Below are 27420 nucleotides of genomic sequence, written 5' to 3' on the forward strand. Positions count from 1 at the left end.
TGGGAGTGGGAGATAGTGAGGGGTAGGGAGATGAGAGGGAAAGGGATGGGGAGGGAGAGGGGACGGGGAAGGGTCGGGAGAGGGATGAGGAGGGAGAGGGGACGGGGATGGAGAAGGAGAAAGAGAGGTGGAGGATTGGGTGGAATTGTGCAGGGAGAGGGGGAAGGAGGGGATATGAGGAGGGAGGGGGGAATTGGATGAAGAGAGGGAGAGGAAGGGAAAGGAGATGGGGAGTGGAAGAGGACAAGAAGGGAGATGAGGAGGGGAGGGAGAGGGAGATGGGAGAGAGAGGGTGGGACAGGGAGAGAGGGATGGTGGGAGTTAGAGGAGGAGGAGGGGACGGGGAGGGAGAGCGAGTAGGGAGATTATCTGGCCATTAACTCGTTGCTGTTTGTGGCATCTTGCTGTGCGCAAATTGGCTGCCGTGTTTCCTACATTAAAACAGTGACTACACTTCACTAATACTTCACTGTCTGTAAAACTCTTTGGGAGGTCCTGAGGTGGTGAAATCACAATAGGAATGTGAGTCTCTCTTTTCTTTGTGGTCCCATTGCCAGTGAGAGTCGGTGCATTGGGAAGAGAATGGGAGGGGTGAAAGTGGGAGTCTGGAATAGACCATTGAAATACAGGGGGTGTAACCAGATGCGATGGTTCGGTGTTAATACTGGGCTGGGCCTCAGTGTGAACCCCTGCTGTAAGATGCAGGCTCAGACTCCACTCCCTGGGACCCAGTGACCAGAACAAGTCCCTCCATTCTAACTGGATCTGGTTATCAGACCTGCTGCACACAAGCACCAATAAGTAGCTTCAGACTCGAGTGGTGTTGAAAACGCAAGAGATTAAGTTACTGTTACAGCAGCTTCTCTCCTGGTTAATCAGCACCTCGGGTGACTTTACAACATGCTGCTTGTTACTTTACTGAACGTTTACTGTGTGCCCAACGTCTCCTCTGGTAAGCAAATCAAACAGCTTCTATCTGTGGACAGTATTTGAGGGGACACCGAGATTGAACCCATCTTCCATCACAAGATGCTCTCGAGCGGCCCCTGGGTTTGGACTGTCTCATTGCCTTGGGTGTGTGAGCGATTCAGGTTAAGGATGATCCCTGTTCTGGGGAGGGGTCACTGGGGGAGGTTGTGTCACTGATCTGTTTGCAAAGTGTTTGTTCGAGGCACTTTTCTTCAATTATTGTCAAGGCTCACAGACAAATAACAGCCATTTTGGGGGGTGAGGTATTAGAGCTGTACCTTGGAAGCAGTGGAAGGGAAGGGGATGGAGGGAATGGGAAGGGACAGGAAAGAAAAGGAAGGGGAAGGGAAGGGAAGGAATCGGAAAGGAAGGGAAAGGGAATGGAAGGGGAGGGAAGGAAAACCCTTTCCCTCGGATGGTGTTTGAAGGAGGATTCCATTATCCCCTTTCACATAACGGGCTCGATTGTGGTTTTAGCTCCGAGACATTAGGCATCACCTGGGCTGAGTTCAGAACGGAAATCTGGCCGGGCGGGGGGGGGGATTTCAATAGAAGGAAAATGCTCCAGGTTCTGTTCCTGCCGTGTGATCCTCCTCTCCAGATTTTGCTCTCTCTCTGCCCCGCCCAGTTGATGCTGAACACCCAGGTGGTAAAGGTGAAAATCGACCTCAATATTACTGGACCACAGACACGTGTGAACCTTTCAGAGATTGTGTTCTGATCGATGTGTTCTGCCTCCTCCCTCTCACCCCCATTCCTTGTTCGTGCCAAAACCCCATCGGCTCCTCCAACTCCACAGAATTGACTCGAAGGTTCATTTCTTCACCTTTAAAGCCCTCTCTGTCCTCCTCCCTTCCCACCTCCGCAATCTCCCCCCAATCTCATGCCCCCACATGCCCCCTCCGCTCCTCCCACACCGGACTAACCTCTCCTTCTCCACCGCCTCTGTTCCACCACTGGGATCCGATCCTTCAGTCTCTCCTGTCCCTGCCCTCTCCAGCAATCTCCCTCAGGATTCCTGCCTTGTCCCTTCCCGGCCTCTCCACTGTTCCTGAATCAACTTCTGAGTGTGATTCTGGCTCCTCTTAAATCCTCTCTTTGGGCTCCTCCCTCCTGCTCTGTGCTCTGAGGCGTCTCCCTGTACACGAGGGCTGCTGTAGTAATGTAAGCTGCTGCACACAGTCAAAGCATCTCATCGGAACATGGGAACAGGAGGAGGCCATTCAGCCCCTCAAGCCTGTTCCGCCATTCAATTAGATCATGGCTGATCTGTTTCTTAACACCACCCACCCGCCTTGGTGCCATATCCCATAATAACCTTGCCTGACAAAAATCGATCAATCTCAGTTGTGAAATTTTCAATTGACCCCCAGCCTCAACAGCATTTTGGGGGAGAGAGTTCCAGATTTCCACTCCCCTTTGTGTGAAGAAACGCTTCCTGACATCACCCCTGAACGGCCTGGCTCTAATTTTAAGGTGACGCCCCCTTGTTCTGGACTCTCCCACTGGAGGAAATAGTTTCTCTCTATCTTCAATATCAAATCCTTCAATGATCTTAATTACAGCACCCGTTAATCTTCTGCACTCAAGGGAATACAAGCCTCGTCTGTGCAACCTGTCCTCATAATTTAACCCTTTCAGCCTCCAGTATGAAAGTACTTCTCATAATGAATGGCGTTTCCTACATTAGAACAGTGATGACACTTTCACATTACTTCACTTTCTGTGAAGCGCTTTGGGACATCCTGAGGTTGTGAAAGGTGATGTATAAAAAGATCTTTTGTTCTTTCCGAACCTTCTTGTGCTGCTTCAGCAGGGTGACACTGAAATCGAAGCAGATTCGAAGCCTGTCCCCCCGTTCCCACCTTCACCTCACAGCAACACAATGGACTTTGGACTGTCCGATGTCCGATGTGTTGCTCAGGCCCATGACTGACTTTTATTTCTGAGCAAACACTGCCCGTTTATTATAGTCTCTGAGCGGGTCAAGGCCAAAGTGAACTCTGTGTGTCCGATTGTGGGGAGAATGAGCTGCTGACTCTTCAATAATCAACTGGTGCTCGAGGAAAAAATACTCACAGTGATGTTGATCTGGGTGAATTAGAATAAATTGGCATCGAAGCAAATTCACAGACAGATTTTTATGTTAATTTTCAATGCACCGTCTTCGAGTCGCGCTTAACATGAGGCTCCTCAGAACAGCAATCCATGAGGATAACAGAACATTGAACAATGTCACCAAATCCAGTCAGTGGACGTCATGCTCAAACTGAGGGGGAGGGGGAAAGGGAGGGAGAGGGATAGTGGGAGGGAGATGGAGAGGGAGAATGGGAGGGGGAGTCGGAGGGAGAGTTGGAGGCAGAGGCTGAGGGGGAGGGGAGGGAGAGTGGAGGGGAGGGAGAGTGGAGGGGAGGGAGAGGCTGGGGGAGCTAGAGGGAGAGAGGGAGGGTGATGGGGAAGGGACAGAGAAGGGGAGCGAGAGGGAGAGGTGCAGGAGGGGGTGTGTGAGTGAAGAGAGAGGGTAAAGGTGGGGAGATGGGGAGGGAGAGGGGGAGTCAGACAAAGAGAGGGAGAGGAAAGGGAAGAGGATGAGGCAGATGGGGAGAGAGAGGGAGATGGGGAGGGAGAGGGTGGGAAAGGGAGAGAGGGATGGTGGGAGTGAGTGGGGGATGAGGAGGGGGAGGGGAGGGAGTGGGGAGATTATCTGGTCATTATCTCGTTGATGTTTGTGGGATCTTGCTTTGCGCAACTTGGCTGCCGTGTTTCCTACATTAAAACAGTGACTACACTTCACTAATACTTCACTGTCTGTAAAACTCTTTGGGAGGTCCTGAGGTGGTGAAATCACAATAGGAATGTGAGTCTCTCTTTTCTTTGTGGTCCCATTGCCAGTGAGAGTCGGTGCATTGGGAAGAGAATGGGAGGGGTGAAAGTGGGAGTCTGGAATAGACCATTGAAATACAGGGGGTGTAACCAGATGCGATGGTTCAGTGTTAATACTGGGCTGGGCCTCAGTGTGAACCCCTGCTGTAAGATGCAGGCTCAGACTCCACTCCCTGGGACCCAGTGACCAGAACAAGTCCCTCCATTCTAACTGGATCTGGTTATCAGACCTGCTGCACACAAGCACCAACAAGTAGCTTCAGACTCGAGTGGTGTTGAAAAGCGCAAGAGATTAAGTTACTGTTACAGCAGCTTCTCTCCTGGTTAATCCGTGTCCATGACTGACATTTATTTCTGGTCAAACACTGTCTGTTTATTGTAGTCTCTGAGCACGTCAAGGCCAAGGTGAACTCTAAGGGGTCGATTTTAACCCCATGAACGGGTGGGTTTGGGTGCAGGTGGGAAGGTAAAAATTGTAAAAATCTAAAACCCGCCTTCAAACCGACCACTTCCGGTTTTAACGGCATAGAACCATACAAAGGATACAGCACAGAAGGGGGCTATTCGGCCCATCGTGTCCGTGCCGGCTCGAAAAACAACCAGGTCCCCATTCTAGTCCCACCTTCCAGCACCCGGTCCTTAGCCCTGCAGCTTACAGCACTTTAGATGCAGGTCCAGGTACTTTTTAACAGAGTTGAGGGTCCCTGCCTCTACCACCAATTCAGGCAGCGAATTCCATACACCCACCACCCTCTGGGTAAAAGTGTTTTTCCTCATGTCCCCTCTAATCCTTCCGCCAATCAGCTCAAATCTATGTCCTCTAGTTCTTGAACTCTCCGCTAGGGGAAACAGGTACTTCCTGTCTACTCTATCTAGGCCCCTCATAATTTTGTACACCTCAATCAAGTCCCCCCTCAGCCTCCTCTGCTCCAAGGAAAACAACCCCAGCCTATCCAATCTCTCCTCGTAGCTGCAATTTTCAAGCCCTGGCAACATTCTTGTAAATCTTCTCTGCACTCTCTCCAGAACAATTACGTCCTTCCTGTAATGTGGTGACCAGAACTGCCCACAATACTCCAGCTGTGGCCTTACCAGCATTTTATACAGTTCCATCATTACATCCCTGATTTATTATTCTATGCCTCGGCTAATAACGGAGGGCATTCCGTATGCCTTTTCACAACCTTATCTACCTGTACTGCCACCTTCAGGGACCTGTGCTCATGCACTCCAAGGTCTCTCACTTCCTCTACCCCTCTCAATATATTCCCGTTTACTGCGTATTCCCTTTTACTGTTTGCCCTCCCGAAGTGCATTACCTCACACTTCTCCAGGTTGAACTCCATTTGCCACTTTTCCGCCCACTCCACCAACCCATTGATATCTTCTTGGAGTCTACAGCTATCCTCTTCACTGTCAACTACACGGACAATTTTTGTGTCGTCTGCAAATTTGCCAATCATACCCCCTACATTCAAGTCCAAATCATTAATATATACCACAAACAGCAAGGGACCCAACACTGAGCCTTGTGGCACACCACTGGAAACGGATTTCCATTCTCAAAGACATCCATCGACTTTTACCCTTTGTTTCCTGTTACTGAGCCAATTTTGGATCCAATTCACCACATTTCCCTGTATCCCATGGGCTTTTACCTTTCTGACCAGTCTGCCATGTGGGACCTTGTCAAATGCCTTACTAAAATCCATGTAGACATCACTCTCATCAATCCTCCTTGTCACTTCCTCAAAGAATTTAATCAGATTTGTAAGGCATGACCTTCCCTGAACAAATCCATGCTGACTATCCCTGATGAAACCATGCCTTTCCAAGTGACAGTTTATCCTATCTCTCAGTATTGATTCTAATAGTTTGCCCACCACCGAGGTAAGACTGACCGGCCTATAATTGTTCGGCCTTTACCTCTTACCCTTTTTAAACAACGGTACTATGTTTGCAGTCTTCCAGTCCTCCGGTACCTCCCCTGTATCTGGTGAGGATTGGAAAATGATCCTCAGAGCATCCGCTATTTCCTCCCTGGCTTCCTTCAATAGCCTAGGAAACAATCCATCCGACCCTGGTGACTTATCAACTTTCAGGGATTCCACTCCCTCTTGTACTTCCTCTCTCGTTATGTTTACCTTATCCAATATTTCACACCTCTCCTCTTTAACTACTACGTCCGGATCATCCCTTTCCTTTGTGAATACAGAGACAAAATATTCATTTAAAACCCTACCCACGTCCTCTGCTTCTGCACACAAGTTACCCTTATCGTCCCTGATAGGTCCCACCTTTTCCTCAGCTATCCTCTTGTTCTTAATGTACTGATAAAACATCTTTGGGTTTTCTTTAATCTTACTCGTTAATATTTTTTCATGCCCTCTCTTTGCTTTCCTTATTTCCTTTTTTACGTCATCCCTGTACTTTCTATACTCCTCTAGGCTTTCTGCAGTATTTAGTTTTCTGTGACAGTCATAAGCTTTCTTTTCCTGCTTTACCTTGCCCCGTATACTTCTAGACAACCAGGGGGCTCTAAATTTGGCAGTGCCACCCTTTTTCTTTGAGGGGACGTGTCTGCATTGTACCCGTAGAATTTCACTTTTTAGTGCCTCCCACTGGCTTGCCACTGATTTCTCCTCAAGTCGTTGTGTCCAGTCCACTTCTGCCAAATCACCTCTAAGTTCTGTAAAATTTGCCTTCCCCCAATTTAAAACATTTACTCCTGATTTAACACTGTCCTTTTCCATAATAATGCTAAAACTAACTGAATTGTGGTCACTATCCCCATTATGGTCACCCACTGTCACTTCACCCACTTGCCCATCTTCATTTCCCAGGACTAAATCTAGAATGGCATCCCCTCTTGTTGGGCTTGTCACGTACTGGCTAAAAAAGTTCTCCTGGACACTGATCAAGAATTTTACGCCCTCTGTGCCCCTCACACTGTTTGAATCCCAGTTGATGTTAGGGTGGTTGAAATCCCCTACTATTATTGCCCTCTTATTTTTGCACTCAGAAATTTGCCAACATATTTGTTCTTCTATCTCCCTTTCGCTATTCGGGGGTCTAGAGTACACTCCTAGTAGTGTGACTGCCCCTTTTTTATTCCTTAGCTCAACCCATACGGCCTCGATTGATGATCCATTTAGCATATCATCCCTTCTCACAACTCTAATTGATTCTTTAACCAATAATGCTACCCCCCTCCTTTTATATCACCCACTCTATCCTGCTTGAACACTCTATATCCAGGGATATTGAGCTGCCAGTTATCCCCCTCTTTAAGCCAGGTTTCCATTATAGCAATGATATCATGCTGCCACGTGTCTATCTGTGCCCTTAGCTCATCTGCTTTGTTTGTAATACTCCTTGCATTGAAGTATATACCCTTTAACCCCGTCAAATTCCTGTGCTGAACACTATTTAACCTTTGCTTTTTTGCATTTCTGAGTCGCAAACTACGTCACTAACTGCTTTTCTACTTTGCGTTTCCTGGTCTGAATTTGTCCTATCTGTACCTGCCCTTTGGTTCCCATCCCCCACCATACTAGTTTAAACCCTCCCCAACACAACTCGCAAATGTCCCCACGAGGATACTGGTCCTGGTTCTGCTTGGGTGCAATCCTTTCATCTTGTACAGGTCCCGCCTTTCCCAGAATCGGTCTCAATGCCTCAGGAATTTAAACCCCTCCCTCCGACACCATCTCTCAAGCCACGCATTCATCTGGTCTATTCTCCTATTTCTGCTCTCGCTGGCATGTGGCACTGGGAGTAATCCTGAGATTACTACCTCAGAGGTCCTGCTTTTTAATTTATTTCCTAACTCCCGATATTCTGCTTGCAGGACCTCATCCGTTTTTTTTTTACAATACTTCACACTAAATTGTGGGAGTACGACTTAGGTTCAAACTAGTAAAAGGCGACTTGGGACAGACGTCAGGATGATATCTTCCTCATGCTAAAGCCTCGATTTTAACCGAACCTGTCCAGAGGGAATGGGATGGATTTGGTTCAACTTCAATGGAGCGTAAAATCGGGCAGGGTATAAATAGGGCGAACCATGTGACCTGTTACTAAACGGGGAACAGAGAGGAGACAATAGGAGGGAGTCCACAGTTAAAGTCAGAGGTCCTGTGGTGGGATAAAGTTGATGTAGATAGGGTGGAGTCAGCTTGGAGCATCAACCAACTGATGTCCAGGTTCGGTGACAGGGTGTGGAGGGTGAGTGAGTCCAGAAGCTATTTGAAGGGTAGATTATCGGAGGACGCACTGCTGGGGGGGATTTCCGTGGGGATGAAGAGTCAGGAGGTTTGGAGAATCGATCGCAGAGCAGAAGAACAATGGTGAAGATGGAGGTCACTGTAAGATCTAGAAGCAGCGGAGGAATGGACTTCGGCCCAGGGGAGTGAATTTCTGGCCAGGAACCAGACTGTAGAAAAATAAAGCTGAAAAACCAGTAGTACAGTCATAAACTCAGCAGGTAATAGCTGGGGGATGGGCTGTGGGCTGGACAAAGTTACCTTAACTCTTAAGCAGCTGAGTCTTCCAGTGGAGTAGCGTAGTGTTGAGAAGTCGAGGAATTTAGAAGCCAAATTTGAGCAAAGATCCAGTTTTCACTGATGTAAACAAAGAGCAGGCCCGGTCGGGGAATGGGCAGTGGGCCCAGGTAAGTTTAAACTTGCAGCTTGAACTTGTGGGTAGGGGTAAAATGCACCCACTATTAGAGCCAGGGAACTTAAACAGTGGAAGAGAGGAGATTGGGGGAGAAAGGGCAAAGGATGGCAATGGATGACCAAGGATAGGATTGTCCAGCAAAGGAGCTCCCGAGGGAGCAGCCAGCCCAGGAGCCATCTTGTTAACAGTAGGAATCGTAGGAACATAACATTGTACAGCACAGAAGAAGGCCATTTGGCCCATCATGCTATGCTGGCTCTCTGAAAGCGCTACCCACTTTCTTCTGACCTTTGCCCAGACTCTTTTAAAAAGAAAAATTTAAAAAAATATTTATCCACTTTCCTTTGAGCAGCTATTGTGGGACCTGCTCCCCCCTCTGGTCGGGCAGTCTGACCAATGCTTTCCTGCTCCAGAACTCCTGGGAGCTCCGAACGGAAGCTGCCACTGCACCAAGCTCTGAGCTTCTAGCTGGTAAAATGAATGGTGGGAGAATCACGGCTGAGGAATTTTCCAACGTGGGCTAGTGGAGCATTGAAGCAGGAAATCCCAGCCTCCGTCTCCGAACATCCCTCTGCATTAACAAAATTCCCCCTAATCTCTCCCTTTGCTCTTGACCTTCAATTTATGCCCTCTAGTTTCCGACTTACTGACCAATGGAAAGTTTTTATTCTCTTTATTTTCCAAACCACTGATAGTTTGGACCCCTCTATCAGATCCCCTTGACCATTAGCAATTAGGAAGGCAAATGGTATGTCGGCCTTTATTACAAGAGGATTTGAGCACAGGAGTAAAGATGTCTTACTGCAATTATATAGGGCCGTGGTGAGACCACACCTGGAGTATTGTGTGCAGTTTTGGTCTCCTTACCTAAGAAAGGATATACTTGCCGCAGAGGAAGTGCAACGAAAGTTCACCAGACTGATTCCTGGGATGGCGGGATTGTCGTATGAGGAGAGATTGAGTAGACACGGCCTGTATTCTCTCGAGTTCAGAAGAATGAGAGGTGATCTCATTGAAACATACAAAATTCTTACAGGGCTCGACAGGGCAGATGCAGGGAGGATGTTTCCCCTGGCTGGGGAGTCTGGAACCAGGGGTCACAGTCTCAGAATAAGGGGTAGGTCATTTAGGACTGAGATGAGGAGAAATTTCTTCACTCAGAGGGTGGTGAATCTTTGGAATTCTCTACCCCAGAGGGCTGTGGAGGCTCAGTCATTGAGTACATTCAAAACAGAGATCGATAGATTTCCAGATATTAAAGGCATCAAGGGATATGGGGATAGTGCAGGAAAATGGCGTTGAGGTAGGAGATCAGCCATGATCTGATTGAATGGTGGAGCAGGCTCGAGGGGCCGGATGGCCTACTCCTGTTCCTGTTTCTTATGTTCTTATCTCTGTACCAGTGAAAAGAATCCCAGTCTGTTCTCATAACTCAAGCCTCTCATCGGAACCTAGGTATAGGAGGAGGCCATTCAGCCCCTCGAGCCTATTCTGCCATTCAATTACATCATGGCTTGATGCATATCTTAACTCCATCTACCAGCCTTGGTTCCGTATCCCTTAATACCCTTACCTGACAAAAATCCATCAATCTCAGTTTTGAAATTTTCAATTGACCCCCAGCCTCAACAGCTTTTTGGGGGAGAGAGTTCCAGATTTCCACTCCCCTTTGTGTGTGGAAGAGTTTCCTGACATCACCCCTGAACGGCCCAGCTCTAATTTTAAGGTTACGCCCCCTTATTCTGGACTCCCCCCACCAGAGGAAATAGTTTCTCTCTATCTCCCCTATCAAATCCTTTAATCATCTCCAACACCTCAATTGGATCACCCCTTAATCTTCTACACTCAAGGGAATACAAGCCTCGTCGATGCAACCTGTCCTCATAATTTAACCCTCCAAGCCCCGGTATCATTCTGCTAAATCTCCAAGGCCAATCTATCCTTCCTGAGGTGCGGTTCCCAGAACTGAACACAGTATCTCCAGATGTGGTCTGACCAGAGCTCTGAACAGCTGGAACATAACTTCCTCCCCTTTGTATTCCAGCCCCCGAGATAAAGGCCAACGTTCCATTAGCCATTCCATTTTTGTAGCTGTCCACCAGATTCCCTGGGATCGCCCGAGCAAATCTCTTCCCGACCTTCTCCGTGAGCTTGACATCCTCTTCAACACATGGTATCCAAAATCGGACGCAACGTCCTCACTGTGGCCTAATATGGGAAAATGTGAAGTCATCCACTTTGGGAGGAAAAATAAAAAAGCAAAATATTATTTGAATGGAGAAATACTACAAAATGCTGCGGTACAGAGGGATCTGGGTGTCCTCCTACATGAAACACAAAAAGTCAACATACAGGTGCAGCAGGTAATCCGGAAGGCAAACGGAGTATTGGCCTTTATTTCTCGGGGGATGGAGTATAAAAGCAGGGAAGTCATGCTCCAACTGTACAGGGTGCTGGTGAGACCACACCTGGAGCACTGCGTACAGTTCTGGTGACCTTATTTAAGGAAGGACATACTTGCATTGGAGGCAGTTCAGAGAAGGTTCACGAGGTTGATTCCGGGTATGGAAGGGTTGTCTTATGAGGAAAGATTGAACAGGTTGGGTCTATACTCATTGGAGTTTAGAAGAATGAGAGGAGATCTTAAGAAAAATACAAGATTCTGAGGGGACTCGATAGGGTAGATGCTGAGAGGACGTTACCCCTCATGGGGGAATCTAAAACTAGGGGGCATAGTCTCAGAATAAGGGGTTGCCCGTTTCAGACGGAAATGAGGAGGAATTTCTTCTCCCAGAGGGTTGTGAATGTTTGGAATTCTTTATCCCAAAAAGCTGTGAAGGCTGAGTCATTGAATACATTCAAGGCTGAGTTAGACAAATTTTTGATCAGCAAGGGAGTCAAACGATATGGGGAAAGGGCGGGAAAGTGGAGTTGAGGTAAAAATCAGATCAGCCATGATCTCATTGAATGGCGGAGCAGGCTCGAGGGGCTGAATGGCCTATTCCTGCTGCTATCTCTTATGGTCTTATGGTCTAACCAGGCTCAGCATTAGCCGTTTCCACTTTGAGTTACTTATGATTAACGTCATTTTTGAGACTGGTTTCTGTCTGTGATCCTGCAGATTTCCACATCCTCGCATTTTACTACATACTGAGCCGTGGCGGGGCCGAGATGCCCGAGTACAGCTTGGTCGCGATGCTCGATGACTATGAGATAGTGTATTTCGACAGCACCCTGCAGCGGACTGTGCCCAGACAGCAGTGGATGGCCGACTCCTTCGACAACCATCACTGGGACGCCATCGCCATCACAATGGCGGGGTTCCATGGTCTGGTCAGAGGAAACGCCGAGATATTTTACCGACAGCAACACGGTGCCTCGAGTGAGTATCCTCACAGAGCCGGTGCAGCTATCGACTGACAGGAGGAAAGGATTTGTATCCATAGAGAGCCTTATCCTGTCTCGGAGAAATGTCCCGAACCACTTTACACCCATTAAATGACTTGGGATGACCTGGTCATTGGCACTATCTGGGAGTAACATGGCAGACATTTTCAGCACAGCAAATGGCAATGAGATGATTGATTTGTTCATCTGTTTTTATTGGTGTGGATTGAGGGAGAAATGGGAGCAATTGGTTCTTTTTATGTTCATTTGAACAGGAAGACGGGGCCTCGATTTAACGTCTCATCTGAAGGACGGCATCTCCGACAGTGCAGCACTCCCTCAGTACTGCCCCTCCGACAATGCATCACTCCCTCAGTACTGCCCCTCCGACAATGCATCACTCCCTCAGTACTGCCCCTCCGACAATGCATCACTCCCTCAGTATTGCCTCTCCGACAATGCATCACTCCCTCAGCACTGACCCTCCGACAATGCATCACTCCCTCAGTACTGCCTCTCCGACAATGCATCACTCCCTCAGTACTGCCCCTCCGACAATGCATCACTCCCTCAGTACTGCCTCTCCGACAATGCATCACTCCCTCAGTACTGCCCCTCCGACAATGCATCACTCCCTCAGTATTGCCTCTCCGACAATGCATCACTCCCTCAGTACTGCTCCTCCGACAATGCATCACTCCCTCAGTATTGCCTCTCCGACAATGCATCACTCCCTCAGTATTGCCTCTCCGACAATGCATCACTCCCTCAGTACTGCCTCTCCGACAATGCATCACTCCCTCAGTATTGCCTCTCCGACAATGCATCACTCCCTCAGTACTGCCTCTCCGACAATGCATCACTCCCTCAGTATTGCCTCTCCGTCAGTGCAGCACTCCCTCAGTACTGCCCCTCCGTCAGTGCAGCACTCCCTCAGTACTGCCCCTCCGTCAGTGCATCACTCCCTCATTACTGCCCCTCCGACAGTGCATCACTCCCTCAGTACTGCCCCTCCGACAATGCATCACTCCCTCAGTATTGCCTCTCCGTCAGTGCAGCACTCCCTCAGTACTGCCCCTCCGTCAGTGCAGCACTCCCTCAGTACTGCCCCTCCGACAGTGCATCACTCCCTCAGTACTGCCTCTCGGACAGTGCATCACTCCCTCAGTACTGCCCCTCCGACAGTGCATCACTCCCTCAGTACTGCCTCTCTGACAATGCATCACTCCCTCAGTACTGCCCCTCCGACAGTGCATCACTCCCTCAGTACTGCCTCTCGGACAGTGCATCACTCCCTCAGTACTGCCCCTCCGACAGTGCATCACTCCCTCAGTACTGCCTCTCTGACAGTGCATCACTCCCTCAGTACTGCCCCTCCGACAGTGCATCACTCCCTCAGTACTGCCTCTCTGACAGTGCATCACTCCCTCAGTACTGCCCCTCCGACAATACATCACTCCCTCAGTACTGCCCCCCGACAGTGCAGCACTCCCTCAGTACTGCCTCTCTGACAGTGCAGCGCTCCCTCAGTACTGCCCCTCCGACAGTGCAGCACTCCCTCAGTACTGCCCCTACGTCAGTGCAGCGCTCCCTCAGTACTGCCCCTCCGACAGTGCAGCACTCCCTCAGTACTGCCCCTCCGACAGTGCAGCTCTCCCTCAGTACTGACCCTCCGACAGTGCATCACTCCCTCAGGACTGCCCCAACGTCAGTGCAGCTCTCCCTCAGTACTGCCCCTCCGACAGTGCAGCACTCCCTCAGTACTGCCCCTACGTCAGTGCAGCTCTCCCTCAGTACTGACCCTCTGAAAGTGCATCACTCCCTCAGTACTGCCCCTCCAACAGTGCATCACTCCCTCAGTACTGCCTCTCTGACAGTGCATCACTCCCTCAGTACTGCCCCTCCGACAATACATCACTCCCTCAGTACTGCCCCCCGACAGTGCAGCACTCCCTCAGTACTGCCTCTCTGACAGTGCATCACTCCCTCAGTACTGCCTCTCCGACAGTGCATCACTCCCTCAGTACTGCCCCTCCGACAGTGCAGCGCTCCCTCAGTACTGCCCCTCCGACAGTGCAGCGCTCCCTCAGTACTGCCTCTCCGACAGTGCAGCGCTCCCTCAGTACTGCCCCTCCGACAGTGCAGCACTCCCTCAGTCCTGCCTCTCCGACAGTGCAGCGCTCCCTCAGTACTGCCCCTCCGACAGTGCAGCACTCCCTCAGTCCTGCCTCTCCGACAGTGCAGCGCTCCCTCAGTACTGCCCCTCCGACAGTGCAGCACTCCCTCAGTACTGCCCCTCCGACAGTGCAGCACTCCCTCAGTACTGCCCCTCCGACAGTGCAGCGCTCCCTCAGTACTGCCCCTCCGTCAGTGCAGCACTCCCTCAGTACTGCCTCTCCGACAGTGCAGCACTCCCTCAGTACTGCCCCTCCGACAGTGCAGCACTCCCTCAGTACTGCCCCTCCGACAGTGCAGCGCTCCCTCAGTACTGCCCCTCCGTCAGTGCAGCACTCCCTCAGTACTGCCTCTCCGACAGTGCAGCACTCCCTCAGTACTGCCCCTCCGACAGTGCAGCACTCCCTCAGTACTGCCCCTCCGACAGTGCAGCACTCCCTCAGTACTGCCTCTCCGACAGTGCAGCACTCCCTCAGTACTGCCCCTCCGACAGTGCAGCACTCCCTCAGTACTGCCCCTCCGACAGTGCAGCACTCCCTCAGTACTGCCCTGGAGTGTCAGCCCAGATTATGCGCTCAAATCTCTGGAGTGGGGCCTGAAACCACGACCTTCTTACTCTCACCTCTAGTTCAGAAGGTTGTGGGTTCAAGACCCACTCCAGAGACTGGAGCACAAAATCTCGGCTGGCACTCCCAGTGCAGCACTGAGGGAGGGGCAGCACTGTGGGAGGGGCAGCACTGTGGGAGGGGCAACACTGAGGGAGGGGCAGCACTGTGGGAGGGGCAGCACTGAGGGAGGGGCAGCACTGTGGGAGGGGCAGCACTGAGGGAGGGGCAGCACTGAGAGAGGGGCAGCACTGAGGGAGGGGCAGCACTGTGGGAGGGGCAGCACTGAGGGAGGGGCAGCACTGTGGGAGGGGCAGCACTGAGGGAGGGGCAGCACTGTGGGAGGGGCAGCACTGAGGGAGGGGCAGCACTGAGGGAGGGGCAGCACTGAGGGAGGGGCAGCACTGAGGGAGGGGCAGCACTGTGGGAGGGGCAGCACTGAGGGAGGGGCAGCACTGAGGGAGGGGCAGCACTGAGGGAGGGGCAGCACTGAGGGAGGGGCAGCACTGTGGGAGGGGCAGCACTGAGGGAGGGGCAGCACTGTGGGAGGGGCAGCACTGTGGGAGGGGCAGCACTGAGGGAGGGGCAGCACTGAGGGAGGGGCAGCACTGAGGGAGGGGCAGCACTGAGGGAGGGGCAGCACTGAGGGAGGGGCAGCACTGTGGGAGGGGCAGCACTGAGGGAGGGGCAGCACTGAGGGAGGGGCAGCACTGAGGGAGGGGCAGCACTGAGGGAGGGGCAGCACTGAGGGATTTGATGTGAGCACCTTGAACGTTGGAATGAAATCATCGCTGCCACTTGTTTCTCCTCTTCTAAAGCTGCGTTGCCAGGGTTACTAACAAACAGATGAAATCAGGACAGGCGGGTCCATCAAGCCTGTCCTGTCTTGGCACGGTGAAACAACACACACACACACACCATCAGCACCCTCTCCCTCCCACAGTCACACAATCTCCTGGGAGAGGCCAAAGAAAGAGGATGAAACTGAGGCCAAGTTAGGAAAGCAAACACTCTGGGAGATTCCTCTGCGACCCCCCCCCCAGGGAATCGAGGAAGGTGCAGGAGACCACAGTGTCTGATATCACTGGTCCCCATTAACCCCACACACCTCCTATAACTCGAGATACTTTCTATTGGTCGCCAGTCCCCTTTCCAACACTTGCAGTCCACACACACACACTGTGCATGCAGGCAACTTGTTCATCGAATCACAGAAAGGTTACAGCACGGAAGGAGGCCATTCGGCCCATTGAGTCCGTGCTGGTTCTATGCAAGTGCAATCCAGCTAGTCCCTCTCCCCTGCCCTATCCCCGTAGCCCTGCAAATTTTTTCCTTTCATTACTTATCCAAATCCCTTTTGAAGTCCACGATTGAATCTGCCTCCACCACCCCCTCGGGCCGTGCATTCCAGATTCTAACCACTCGCTGTGTAAAAAAGTTTTTCCTCAAGTCACCTTTGCTTCTTTTGCCAATCACCTTAAATCTATGACCTCTGGTTTTTAACCCTTCTGTCAATGGGAATAGTTTCTTCATGATTTTAAACACCTCGATCAAATCTCCTCGCAACCGTCTCTGTTCCAAGGAGAACAACCCCAGCTTCTCCAGTCTATCCACACAACTAAAGTCCCTCATCTCTGGAATCATTCTGGTAAATCTATTCTGCACCCTCTCTAAGGCCTTCACATCCTTCCTAAAGTGTGGTGCCCAGAACTGGACACCATACTCCAGTTGTGGCCGAACCAGTGTTTTATAAAGGTTCATCAAGACTTCCATACTTTTGTACTCTATGCCTCGATTTATAAAGCCCAAGATCCCATATGCTTTTTTAACCACTTTCTCAACCTGCCCTGCTCCCTTGAATGATTTGTGCACATATACCCCCAGATCTCTCTGTTCCTGTACCCTTTTAGAGTTGTGCCCTCTAGTTTATATTACCTCTCCTCGTTCTTCCTACCAAAATGTATCACTTCGCATTTTTCTGCATTAAATTTCATCTGCCACGTGTCTGCCCATTCCACCAGCCTGTCTATATCCTCTTGAAATCTATCACTCTCCTCCTCACTGTTTACTACACTTCCAAGTTTTGTGCCATCTGCAAATTTTGGAATTGTGCCCTGTGCACCCAAGTCCAAGTCATTAATATTTATCAAGAAAAGCAGTGGTCCCAGCACCGACCCCTGGGGAACACTACTGTGCACCTCCCTCCAGACCGAAAAACAACCGTTCACCACTACTCTCTGTTTCCTGTCCCTTAGCCAGTTCTGTATCCCTGTTCCTACTGCCCCCTTTATTCCATGGGCCGCAATCTTGATGATAAGCCCACCATGCGGCACTTTATCAAACGCCTTTTGGAAGTCCATATACATCACATCAACTGCATTGCCCTCATCTACTCTCTCTGTTACCTCATCAAAAAACTGTATCAGGTTAGTTAAATACGTTTTGCCTTTAAATCCATGCTGGCTTTCCCCAATCAATTCACACTCGTCCAAGTGACTGTTAATTCTGTCCCGGATTATCGTTTCTAAAAGTTTCCCCACCACTGAGGTTAAACTGACTGACCTGTAGTTGCTGGGTTTGTCCTTACACCCTTTTTTTGAACAAGGATATAACATTTGCAATTCTCCAGTCCTCTGGCACCACCCCTGTATCTACGGATGTTTGGAAGATTATGGCCAGTATCTCCGCAATTTCCACCCTTACTTCCCTCAGCAACCTAGGATGCATCCCATCCAGACATGGTGACTTATCTACTTGAAGTACAGCTAGCCTTTCCAGTACCTCTTCTATATCAATTTTTAGCCCATCCAGTATCTCAACTATATCTTCCTTTACTGAGACTCTGGCAGCATCTTCTTCCTTGGTAAAAACAGATGCAAATTACTCATTTAGTACCTCGGCCATCTCCTCTGCCTCCATAAGTAGATCTCCTTTATGGTCCCTAATCGGCCCCACCCCTCCTCTTACTACCTGTTTACTGTTTAGATGCCTATAGAAGACTTTTGGATTCCCTTTTATGTTGGCCGCCAGTCTATTCTCAGACTCTCTCTTTGCCCCTCTTATTTCCTTTTTCACTTCCCCTCTGAACTTTCTATATTCTGCCTGGTTCTCACTTTTATTATCAACCTGACATCTGTAATATGCCCCTTTTTTCTGTTTCATCTTACTCTCTATCTCTTTTGTCATCCAGGGAGCTCTGGCTTTAGTTGCCCGACCTTTCCCCCTCGTGGAGACTGTACCCGAACCATCTCCTCCTTAAAGGCCGCCCGCTGTTCAATTACAGTTTTGCCTGACAATCTTTGATTCCGATTTACCCGGGACCAGATCTGTTCTCATCCCGTTGAAATTCCAGAGATCGATGACTCTCTGTGACAATCTAACCTATTGCTAAGGTTAAAGTCCAAGACAGCAGGACATAAATGGAACCTCAACGTAACACAGCTGCTTAGGAGCATCGAAAGAGGAAGAGGCCATTCAGCCCCTCGAGCCTGCTCCACCATTCATTTATATCATGGCTAATCTGCACCGTAACTCCATTTTCCAGCCTTTGCTTCCTATCCATCGATACCCTTACCGAACAAAAATTTAACAATCTCAGTCTTGAAAGCTCCAATGGGCCGCCAGCATCCCACAGCCTTTTGGGGGAGAGAGTTCCTGATTCCCACTCCCCTTTGTGTGATAAAGTGCTTCCTGATTTCACTCCTAAATGGCCTGGCTCTAAATCTAAGATCTTGATTCCCCCACCTGAGGAAATAATCCCTCTGGAATTCCCTCCCTAAACCTCTCCACCTCTCTCTGCTCCTTTAAGATGCTCCTTCAAACCTACCTCTTTGTCCAAGCTTTTGGTCACCTGTCCTAATATCTCCTTATGTGGCTCAGTGTCAAATTTTGTTTGTCAAGTGCCTTGTGATGTTTTACTCCGTGAAAGGCGCTATATAAATGCAAGTTGTTGTTGTTGTATGTACCCGATCGAACCCTTTTCACATTTTCAATTGACTTGAGTTGTTTCTCCAGGTGTTTTCTTTGTCCAGGGAATGTGTGGCTGCGAACTGAACAGCGACAACTCCACGGAGGGGTTTATAAAGTTTGGATATGACGGGGAGGACGCGTATGTTTTTGACAAGGACAGATTGAGTTGGATTGCGGTGAATCCAGAGTTCCAGACTTTAGCAGACCGGTGGAATGCGAACACCTTCATGAACAAATACTTCAAGACCCTGTTGGAAAAGGACTGTGTGAAGTGGCTGCTGATATACCTTCGGGCTGGGCGAGAAGCACTACAGAGGAAAGGTACCTCGAGCGAGCGGGAACTGGAGGTGCCGTACAGGCAAAGTTTATATTCCCAGTCTGTCCTGAGCCAGCTGTTCCCGGACAGGGTAGCAGTGAGGGGTGCTGCACCTGGCCTCAGTACCCCTTGGGGTGGGTGGGGTGGGGATGGGGGAGATAATCGGGCAGGTGACCTAAATCCGATGACCTACTCAGTCTCCCCGGCTGGAAAGCCCGTGCGTGTTGACATCGGGTGAGGACGGGGTTCAACTAAATTGTAATACCCCCATGGTTGAATAGCTTCCTGGTCCTCACTGTGAAGGCTCACTCGTGAACACTGGGTGCTTGTGTGCGTTACCGGAACGTGACCCGTTACATGGAATTTACAACACAGAAACAGGCCATTCGGCCCAACAGGTCTATGCCAGTGTTATTGCTGCACCCTCCCTACTTCATCTCCCCCGATCAGCATATCCTTCTATTCCTTTCTCCCTCATGTGTTTATCCAGCTTCCCCTTAAAGGCATCTGTGCTATTCGCCTCAACTACTCCTTGTGAGAGCGAGCTCCACATTCAAACCACTCTCTGCGTTTCTCCTGAATTCCCCATTGGATTTATTAGTGACTCTCTTATATTTATGGCCCCTCGTTCAGGCCTCTGCCACAAGTGGAAACATCGGGGGAAAAATTTGGATGTGGCCGTTTTTGGGCGGGGGCAGCGTGATGTGCTTTACCCCGTGTCCAATGGTCCCGGCGCAGGCAGGATGCAAGTTTCGACCCACCCGAGGACCGACCTGCGATCAGCGTTCCATCCCAGGCCTTGCACCTGGAATCAATGCAATTCACACTTTCCACCACCAGAGGGAGGGCAATCTCTTAAAGGGAGGATGTTTGTCAGAAATCTCTTAAAGGGAGCTGGTACCTGTTATTTGCTGAAAATAACAGTCTGCACGGAGTCTGAACGGAGATCAGACATCGCACACGTAAAACACGATGCAGGTCCCATCCCTATGTTTACACACTGATGAGTTATGTTAAAACATTGAATAAAGGTTGCACACTACTAAATCCCACATCCTCCAATCTGCACACCAGACCTCACCAATCTGCCGATCTGAGTTGGTACCAGGCCTGTGAGAGTGCATGCACCAAGGTTCTCTGCTGATGCACTAGAGACCTTGGTGCAAGAGGTGGACAGAAGGAGGGACATCCTATATCCGCAGTGGGGGGAAGGGAGCGGGAGGGCAAGAGACCCTCCAGACATTTACTCAAAAGGCAGTGGGAGGCAGCGGGGGACGAAGTCAATGCCAGGAGCACAGCATCATGAACATGGATGCAGTGCAGGAAGAAGTTCAATGCTTTGACATGAGTGGTCAAGGTGAGTGAGGTCAACTGTCAAGTGGTGTCTCCAACCAACTGCTCCACACACGACACCCCCATCACCCACATACCAACAAACTCTTTCCATCAGTACTCAACTCTTCCCATCAGATGCTTCCTCTCACCCTTACACATTACCACTGTTTCAAGCCGTCCACCCACAACTCACAGGCCACACGCACTGGCAGCTATTCAACCATGACAGGAACATCACCCAGACACAGGAGAAGGTGGTGCATATCAAGAGGCAGCAAGTGACAGTGGCATTCAGCCCCTCGAGCCTGTTCCACCATTCAATGAGATCATGGTGGACCTGTGACCTAACTCCATATACCCACCTTAGCCCCATATCCCTTAATACCCTTGGTTCACAGAAATCTATCAATCTCAGATTTAACATTCACAAGTGAGCGAGCATCAACTGCCGTCTGCAGAAGAGCGTTCCAAACATCTCCCACCCTTTGTGTGAAGAAGCATTTCCTAACTTCACTCCTGCACGTCATGGATCTAAATGTTTGGCGATGTCCCCGTGTCCCAGTATTCAAATGTAGGAGACCTCCAAAAACAGTTATGAATGTCTTGGCAGCCAGAAGCAATAATCCAGCCACTAACCTGTAAATCCTGCATGGTCCCTTTAAATAGAGCCGGTGGGGGGTCCTCCAGGAACTGTAAGACACGTTCAGATGGTCGGGGTTAAGACTGTGCGTTGAGTTGAGCGTTAAGTCCCGAAATGGTGTCTATCACTTTAAATCAGCGTTGCACACTGACTGAAGCCATTTTCTCCCTACTTTACATGATTCCAGCGTTCGTTATCTGCGCCTGCGCTAACTCCGATACCAAGATGGCGTCTGGCGCACGTCACGCAGGAAATGTGCGTGCGCATCCAAGACGCCATCTTGGATGTCGGAGAGGCCGTCTAGCGCCGAAACAACGGGCGCTACACGGCCCTATTTAGCGCCCATCTTCCCTACGTCTATCCTATCAAACCCTTTCATAATCTTAAAGACCTCTATCAGGTGACCCCTCAGCTGAACTCCGGTGAACTCCAGCTGTCTCTCAGCATCAGTCATCTGCCTTCAGGCCGAGAAAATTGATGGTGGTGGGCGGGGAAGAAATGAAGGCAAAAGAAGAGAACTTGTCACCGATTGTACTCTTTGTTTAAATCTCTCAGTCGCCCCTGAGGTGTTTATTGGGAAGAGGAGTGACGGGGACAGAGTGCTAAGGGTCTCCTGCCTTGTGTCGGGGTTCTACCCCTGGGCCATCGAGGTGACTTGGTTGGGGAATGGCGAGGAGATCGCTGACATTGAATCCAGTGACGTGCTGCCCAACCAGGATATGACCTATCGGGTACTGAAAACGATCGAGCTGAGTGGAGACGACAGGAAGAGCTACTCCTGTCATATCGAGCACGCCAGCCTCCTGCGGGGGATCAACGTACCCTGGGGTGAGTGGCAAATCGGGGGGGGGTCCTCAGGGTCTTTCCCTGTGTCTCGGGGGGGCCGCAAGGTACTTCCTGGAACTCTGGGTCCTTCCCCGATTCTCGGGAGGGCCGCAGGGCTTTTCTCCGTGTCTTGGGGGCCCACAGGGTCCATCCCCATGCCTCTGGGTCATTCCCCGTGCCTCTGGGTCATTCCCCGTGCCTCTGGGTCATTCCCCGTGCCTCTGGGTCATTCCCCGTGCCTCTGGGTCCTTCCCCGTGCCTCTGGGTCCTTCCCCGTGCCTCTGGGTCCTTCCCCGTGCCTCTGGGTCCTTCCCCGTGCCTCTGGGTCCTTCCCTGTGCCTCTGGGTCATTCCCCGTGCCTCTGGGTCCTTCCCCGTGCCTCTGGGTCATTCCCCGTGCCTCTGCATCCTTCCCTGTGCCTCTGGATCATTCCCTGTGCCTCTGGGTCATTCCCTGTGCCTCTGGGTCATTCCCTGTGCCTCTGGGTCATTCCCTGTGCCTCTGGGTCTTTCCCTGTGCCTCTGGGTCTTTCCCTGTGCCTCTGGGTCCTTCCCCGTGCCTCTGGGTCCTTCCCCGTGCCTCTGGGTCCTTCCCCGTGCCTCTGGGTCCTTCCCCATTCCTCTGGGTCCTTCCCCATTCCTCTGCATTCTTCCCCATGCCTCTGGGTCATTCCCTGTGCCTCTGGATCATTCCCCGTTCCTCTGCATCCTTCCCTGTGCCTCTGGGTCATTCCCTGTGCCTCTGGGTCCTTCCCCGTGCCTCTGGGTCCTTCCCCATTCCTCTGCATTCTTCCCCATGCCTCTGGGTCATTCCCTGTGCCTCTGGATCATTCCCCGTTCCTCTGCATCCTTCCCTGTGCCTCTGGGTCCTTCCCCGTGCCTCTGGATCATTCCCCGTTCCTCTGCATCCTTCCCTGTGCCTCTGGATCATTCCCTGTGCCTCTGGATCATTCCCTGTGCCTCTGGATCATTCCCTGTGCCTCTGGGTCATTCCCTGTGCCTCTGCGTCATTCCCTGTGCCTCTGGGTCATTCCCCGTGCCTCTGGGTCCTTCCCCGTGCCTCTGGGTCCTTCCCCGTGCCTCTGGGTCCTTCCCTGTGCCTCTGGTTCATTCCTCGTACCTCTGCATCATTCCCTGTGCCTCTGGATCCTTCCCCGTGCCTCTGGGTCCTTCCCCGTGCCTCTGGGTCATTCCCTGTGCCTCTGGGTCTTTCCCTGTGCCTCTGGGTCCTTCCCCGTGCCTCTGGGTCCTTCCCCGTGCCTCTGGGTCCTTCCCCGTTCCTCTGCATCCTTCCCTGTGCCTCTGGATCCTTCCCCGTGCCTCTGGATCCTTCCCCGTGCCTCTGGGTCCTTCCCCGTGCCTCTGGGTCCTTCCCCGTGCCTCTGGGTCCTTCCCCGTGCCTCTGGGTCATTCCCCGTGCCTCTGGGTCATTCCCCGTGCCTCTGGGTCATTCCCCGTGCCTCTGGGTCATTCCCCGTGCCTCTGGGTCATTCCCCGTGCCTCTGGGTCATTCCCCGTGCCTCTGGGTCATTCCCCGTGCCTCTGGGTCATTCCCCGTGCCTCTGTGTCTTTCCCTGTGCCTCTGGGTCCTTCCCCGTGCCTCTGGGTCCTTCCCCGTGCCTCTGGGTCCTTCCCCATGCCTCTGGGTCATTCCCTGTGCCTCTGGATCATTCCCCGTTCCTCTGCATCCTTCCCTGTGCCTCTGGGTCATTCCCTGTGCCTCTGGATCATTCCCTGTGCCTCTGGGTCCTTCCCCGTGCCTCTGGGTCATTCCCCGTGCCTCTGGATCATTCCCTGTGCCTCTGGATCATTCCCTGTGCCTCTGGGTCCTTCCCCGTGCCTCTGGATCATTCCCCGTTCCTCTGCATCCTTCCCTGTGCCTCTGGATCATTCCCTGTGCCTCTGGGTCATTCCCTGTGCCTCTGGGTCATTCCCCGTGCCTCTGGATCATTCCCCGTGCCTCTGGGTCATTCCCCGTGCCTCTGGGTCATTCCCCGTGCCTCTGGGTCATTCCCCGTGCCTCTGGGTCATTCCCCGTGCCTCTGGGTCCTTCCCCGTGCCTCTGGGTCCTTCCCTGTGCCTCTGGTTCATTCCTCGTACCTCTGCATCCTTCCCTGTGCCTCTGGATCCTTCCCCGTGCCTCTCGGTCATTCCCCGTGCCTCTGCATCATTCCCCGTGTCTCAGGGTCCTTCCCCGTGCCTCTGGATCATTCCCCGTTCCTCTGCATCCTTCCCTGTGCCTCTGGGTCCTTCCTCGTGCCTCTGGATCATTCCTCGTACCTCTGCATCCTTCCCTGTGCCTCTGGGTCCTTCCTCGTGCCTCTGGGTCCTTCCCTGTGTCTCAGAGTCATTCCCTGTGCCTCTGGGTCCTTCCCCGTGCCTCTGGGTCATTGCCGTGCCTCAGGGTCCTTCCTTGTGTCTCTGCGTCCTTCCCCACTTCTCTGGATCCTCCCCTGTGACTCTAGATAATTCCCTGTGACTCGAGGTCATTGCTGTGCCTCAGGGTCCTTCCTTGTGTCTCTGCGTCCTTCCCCACTTCTCTGGATCCTCCCCTGTGACTCTAGATAATTCCCTGTGACTCGAGGTCATTCCCTGTGCCTCAAGGTCATTCCCTGTGCCGCAGGGTCCTTCCCCGTGTCTCTGCATCCTTCGGGGGAGCGCTGCACTGTCAAAGAGGCAGTACTGAGGGAGTGCGGCACTGTCGGAGGGTCAGTACTGAGGGAGAGCTGCACTGTCGGAGGGTCAGTACTGAGGGAGAGCGGCACTGTCGGAGGGTCAGTACTGAGGGAGAGCTGCACTGTCGGAGGGTCAGTACTGAGGGAGAGCGGCACTGTCGGAGGGTCAGTACTGAGGGAGAGCTGCACTGTCGGAGGGTCAGTACTGAGGGAGTGCGGCACTGTCGGAGGGTCAGTACTGAGGGAGAGCTGCACTGTCGGAGGGTCAGTACTGAGGGAGAGCGGCACTGTCGGAGGGTCAGTACTGAGGGAGAGCGGCACTGTCGGAGGGTCAGTACTGAGGGAGAGCTGCACTGTCGGAGGGTCAGTACTGAGGGAGAGCGGCACTGTCGGAGGGTCAGTACTGAGGGAGAGCTGCACTGTCGGAGGGTCAGTACTGAGGGAGAGCTGCACTTTCGGAGGGTCAGTACTGAGGGAGTGCTGCACTGTCGGAGGGTCAGCACTGAGGGAGTGCTGCACTGTCGGAGGGTCAGTACTGAGGGAGTGCGGCACTGTCGGAGGGTCAGTACTGAGGGAGAGCTGCACTGTGGGAGGGTCAGTACTGAGGGAATGCTGCACTGTCGGAGGGTCAGTACTGAGGGTGAGCTGCACTGTCGGAGGGTCAGTACTGAGGGAGAGCTGCACTGTCGGAGGGTCAGTACTGAGGGAGTGCGGCACTGTGGGAGGTGCCAGCTTTCGGATGAGATGTTAAGTCAAGGCCCCAACTGCCATCTCAGGTGGAGGTAAAACATCCCATGACATTATTTCGAGGATGAGCAGGAGAGTTATCCCCGGTGTCCTGGCCAATATTTATCCCTCAATAAACATGAATATAAAAAAAGTGATCTGATCATTATCACATTGCTGGTCGTGGGATCTTGCTGTGCGCAAATTGGCTGCCGGGTTTTCCACATCACAACAGTGACTACACTTCAAAATAGTTTAATTGGCTGTAAAGTGCTTTGAGACATCCTGAGCTCATGAAAGGTGTTATATAAATACACCTCTTCCTTTTCTCTTTCAATAGCACATGCCCACCTTTCACGGTGTTACACTGAGCAAAATCCCCTTCAATTTACCCAATAGCACAATTGGTAAATGACCTGCCCAATGTGGATCAAAGACGGACAGACCAGAGGGTCCCAGATTTAACCCCTGGCCTCTGCTGAGTGGGAGGATTTCAATTGGAGAGACTGCCCTTTCCCCATAGCCCTGTCACAATCCAAACTAACCCCACTGCCCCACTCTCTCCCCATAGCCCTGTATCAATCCCAAACTAATCCCACTGCCCCACTCTCTCCCCATAGCCCTGTATCAATCCCAAACTAATCCCACTGCCCCGCGCCCTCCCCATAGCCCTGTATCAATCCCAAACTAATCCCACTGCCCCGCGCCCTCCCCATAGCCCTGTATCAATCCCAAACTAATCCCACTGCCCCACTCTCTCCCCATAGCCCTGTATCAATCCCAAACTAATCCCACTGCCCCACTCTCTCCCCATAGCCCTTTATCAATCCCAAACTAATCCCACTGTCCCGCTCTCTCCACATAGCCCAGTATCAATCCCAAACTAATCCCACTGCCCCACTCTCTCCCCATAGCCCAGTATCAATCCCAAACTAATCCCACTGTCCCGCTCTCTCCCCGTAGCCCTGTATCAATCCCAAACTAATCCCACTGTCCCACTCTCCCCCCATAGCCCTGTATCAATCCCAAACTAATCCCACTGCCCCACTCTCTCCACATAGCCCTGTATCAATCCCAAACTAATCCCACTGCCCTACTCTCTCCCCATAGCCCTGTATCAATCCCAAACTAATCCCACTGCCCCACTCTCCCCATAGCTCTGTATCATTCCCAAACTAATCCCACTGCCCCACTCTCTCCCCATAGCCCAGTATCATTCCCAAACTAATCCCACTGTCCCACTCTCTCACCATAGCCCTGTATCAATCCAAAACTAATCCCACTGTCCCACTCTCTCCCCATAGCCCTGTATCAATCCCAAACTAATCCCACTGTCCCACTCTCTCCCCATAGCCCCGTATCAATCCCAAACTAATCCACTGTCCCACTCTCTCCCCATAGCCCTGTATCAATCACAAACTAATCCCACTGCCCCGCTCTCTCCCCACAGCCCTGTATCAATCCCAAACTAACCTCACTGCCCTGTATCTCCCTGAGCTTCGAATGTTTAGCCACCCTTCCCTTAAAACATACAATGGTCTCTGTCTCAACCACTCCCTGTGGCCAAACATTGCAATCTGTAACCATCATCTGTGTAAAGAAATGGCCAATAGATTCCCCTCCTTGGCATTGCACTGTTATTTTACAGTGTGTAATTCTGCAGCCTCTATCCCTGATATCAGATGGTTCGTGTGTTGATTTAATCTGCAGAGTACAGGAATTGCAATTTAAACTCTGTAACTAGTCAGGAACTGCCCTGTTTCTGAGATTAATGAATGGTAACTAGTTGTATTCTGCTTATTATTTGTAATGGAGCCAGTTAGGCATGTCTCAATCCATTTTAAATTGTTCATTACCCTATCAGACATGTACTGTACCAGTGTGCAGCTTAATGAAGTACCTAATAAAATCATTTGGAAATAATTATTGATCAACATCATTTTAAAATTCAATAGAGAGGGCGACAGAAGGAGGCACGAATGTCGGGATTGGGACTGGAGCAGCAGCCGTCTCACTCACTCTTCTTGGCATCATCGTCGGAATTGGCTTCTGGAGCAAGAGGCAAAACAGGAGAGACCAGCAGAGCCCATCAGAGACCAGCAAAACCCATCAGAGACCAGTAGAAACTGGCAGAGTCCTGCCGTGATGAGCAGAGACTGGCAGAGTCCTGCAGTGACCGGCAGAGACCAGTAAGACCGGCAGAGTTCTGCAGTGACCAGCAGAGAACATCAGAGAC

General features: G+C 51.4%; 1 protein-coding gene across 1 annotated transcript; it reads left to right on the plus strand.

Annotated features, from left to right (window-relative positions):
• Positions 1-892: 892 nt before the first annotated feature.
• On the plus strand, positions 893-27412 carry LOC137319818 (major histocompatibility complex class I-related gene protein-like). The gene is made up of 5 exons (XM_067981738.1): positions 893-952; positions 11654-11914; positions 18714-18989; positions 21515-21787; positions 27140-27412. The coding sequence occupies exons 1-5, from the start codon at positions 901-903 to the stop codon at positions 27328-27330; spliced, it is 1053 nt and encodes a 350-aa protein (XP_067837839.1). The 5' UTR covers positions 893-900; the 3' UTR covers positions 27331-27412.
• Positions 27413-27420: the final 8 nt, after the last annotated feature.

Source organism: Heptranchias perlo, unplaced genomic scaffold, assembly GCF_035084215.1.
Source record: "Heptranchias perlo isolate sHepPer1 unplaced genomic scaffold, sHepPer1.hap1 HAP1_SCAFFOLD_899, whole genome shotgun sequence".
NCBI classification, from domain to species: Eukaryota; Metazoa; Chordata; class Chondrichthyes; order Hexanchiformes; family Hexanchidae; genus Heptranchias; species Heptranchias perlo.

Excerpts from the sequence above, each read along its gene's own strand:
- LOC137319818 (XM_067981738.1), top strand. The coding sequence starts at position 901 with ATGCTGCTTGTTACTTTACTGAACGTTTACTGTGTGCCCAACGTCTCC. Across the intron at positions 953-11,653 it reads TGTGCCCAACGTCTCCTCTG|ATTTCCACATCCTCGCATTT; the intron begins GTAAGCAAATCA and ends GTGATCCTGCAG. Across the intron at positions 11,915-18,713 it reads ACAGCAACACGGTGCCTCGA|GTGTTTTCTTTGTCCAGGGA; the intron begins GTGAGTATCCTC and ends TTGTTTCTCCAG.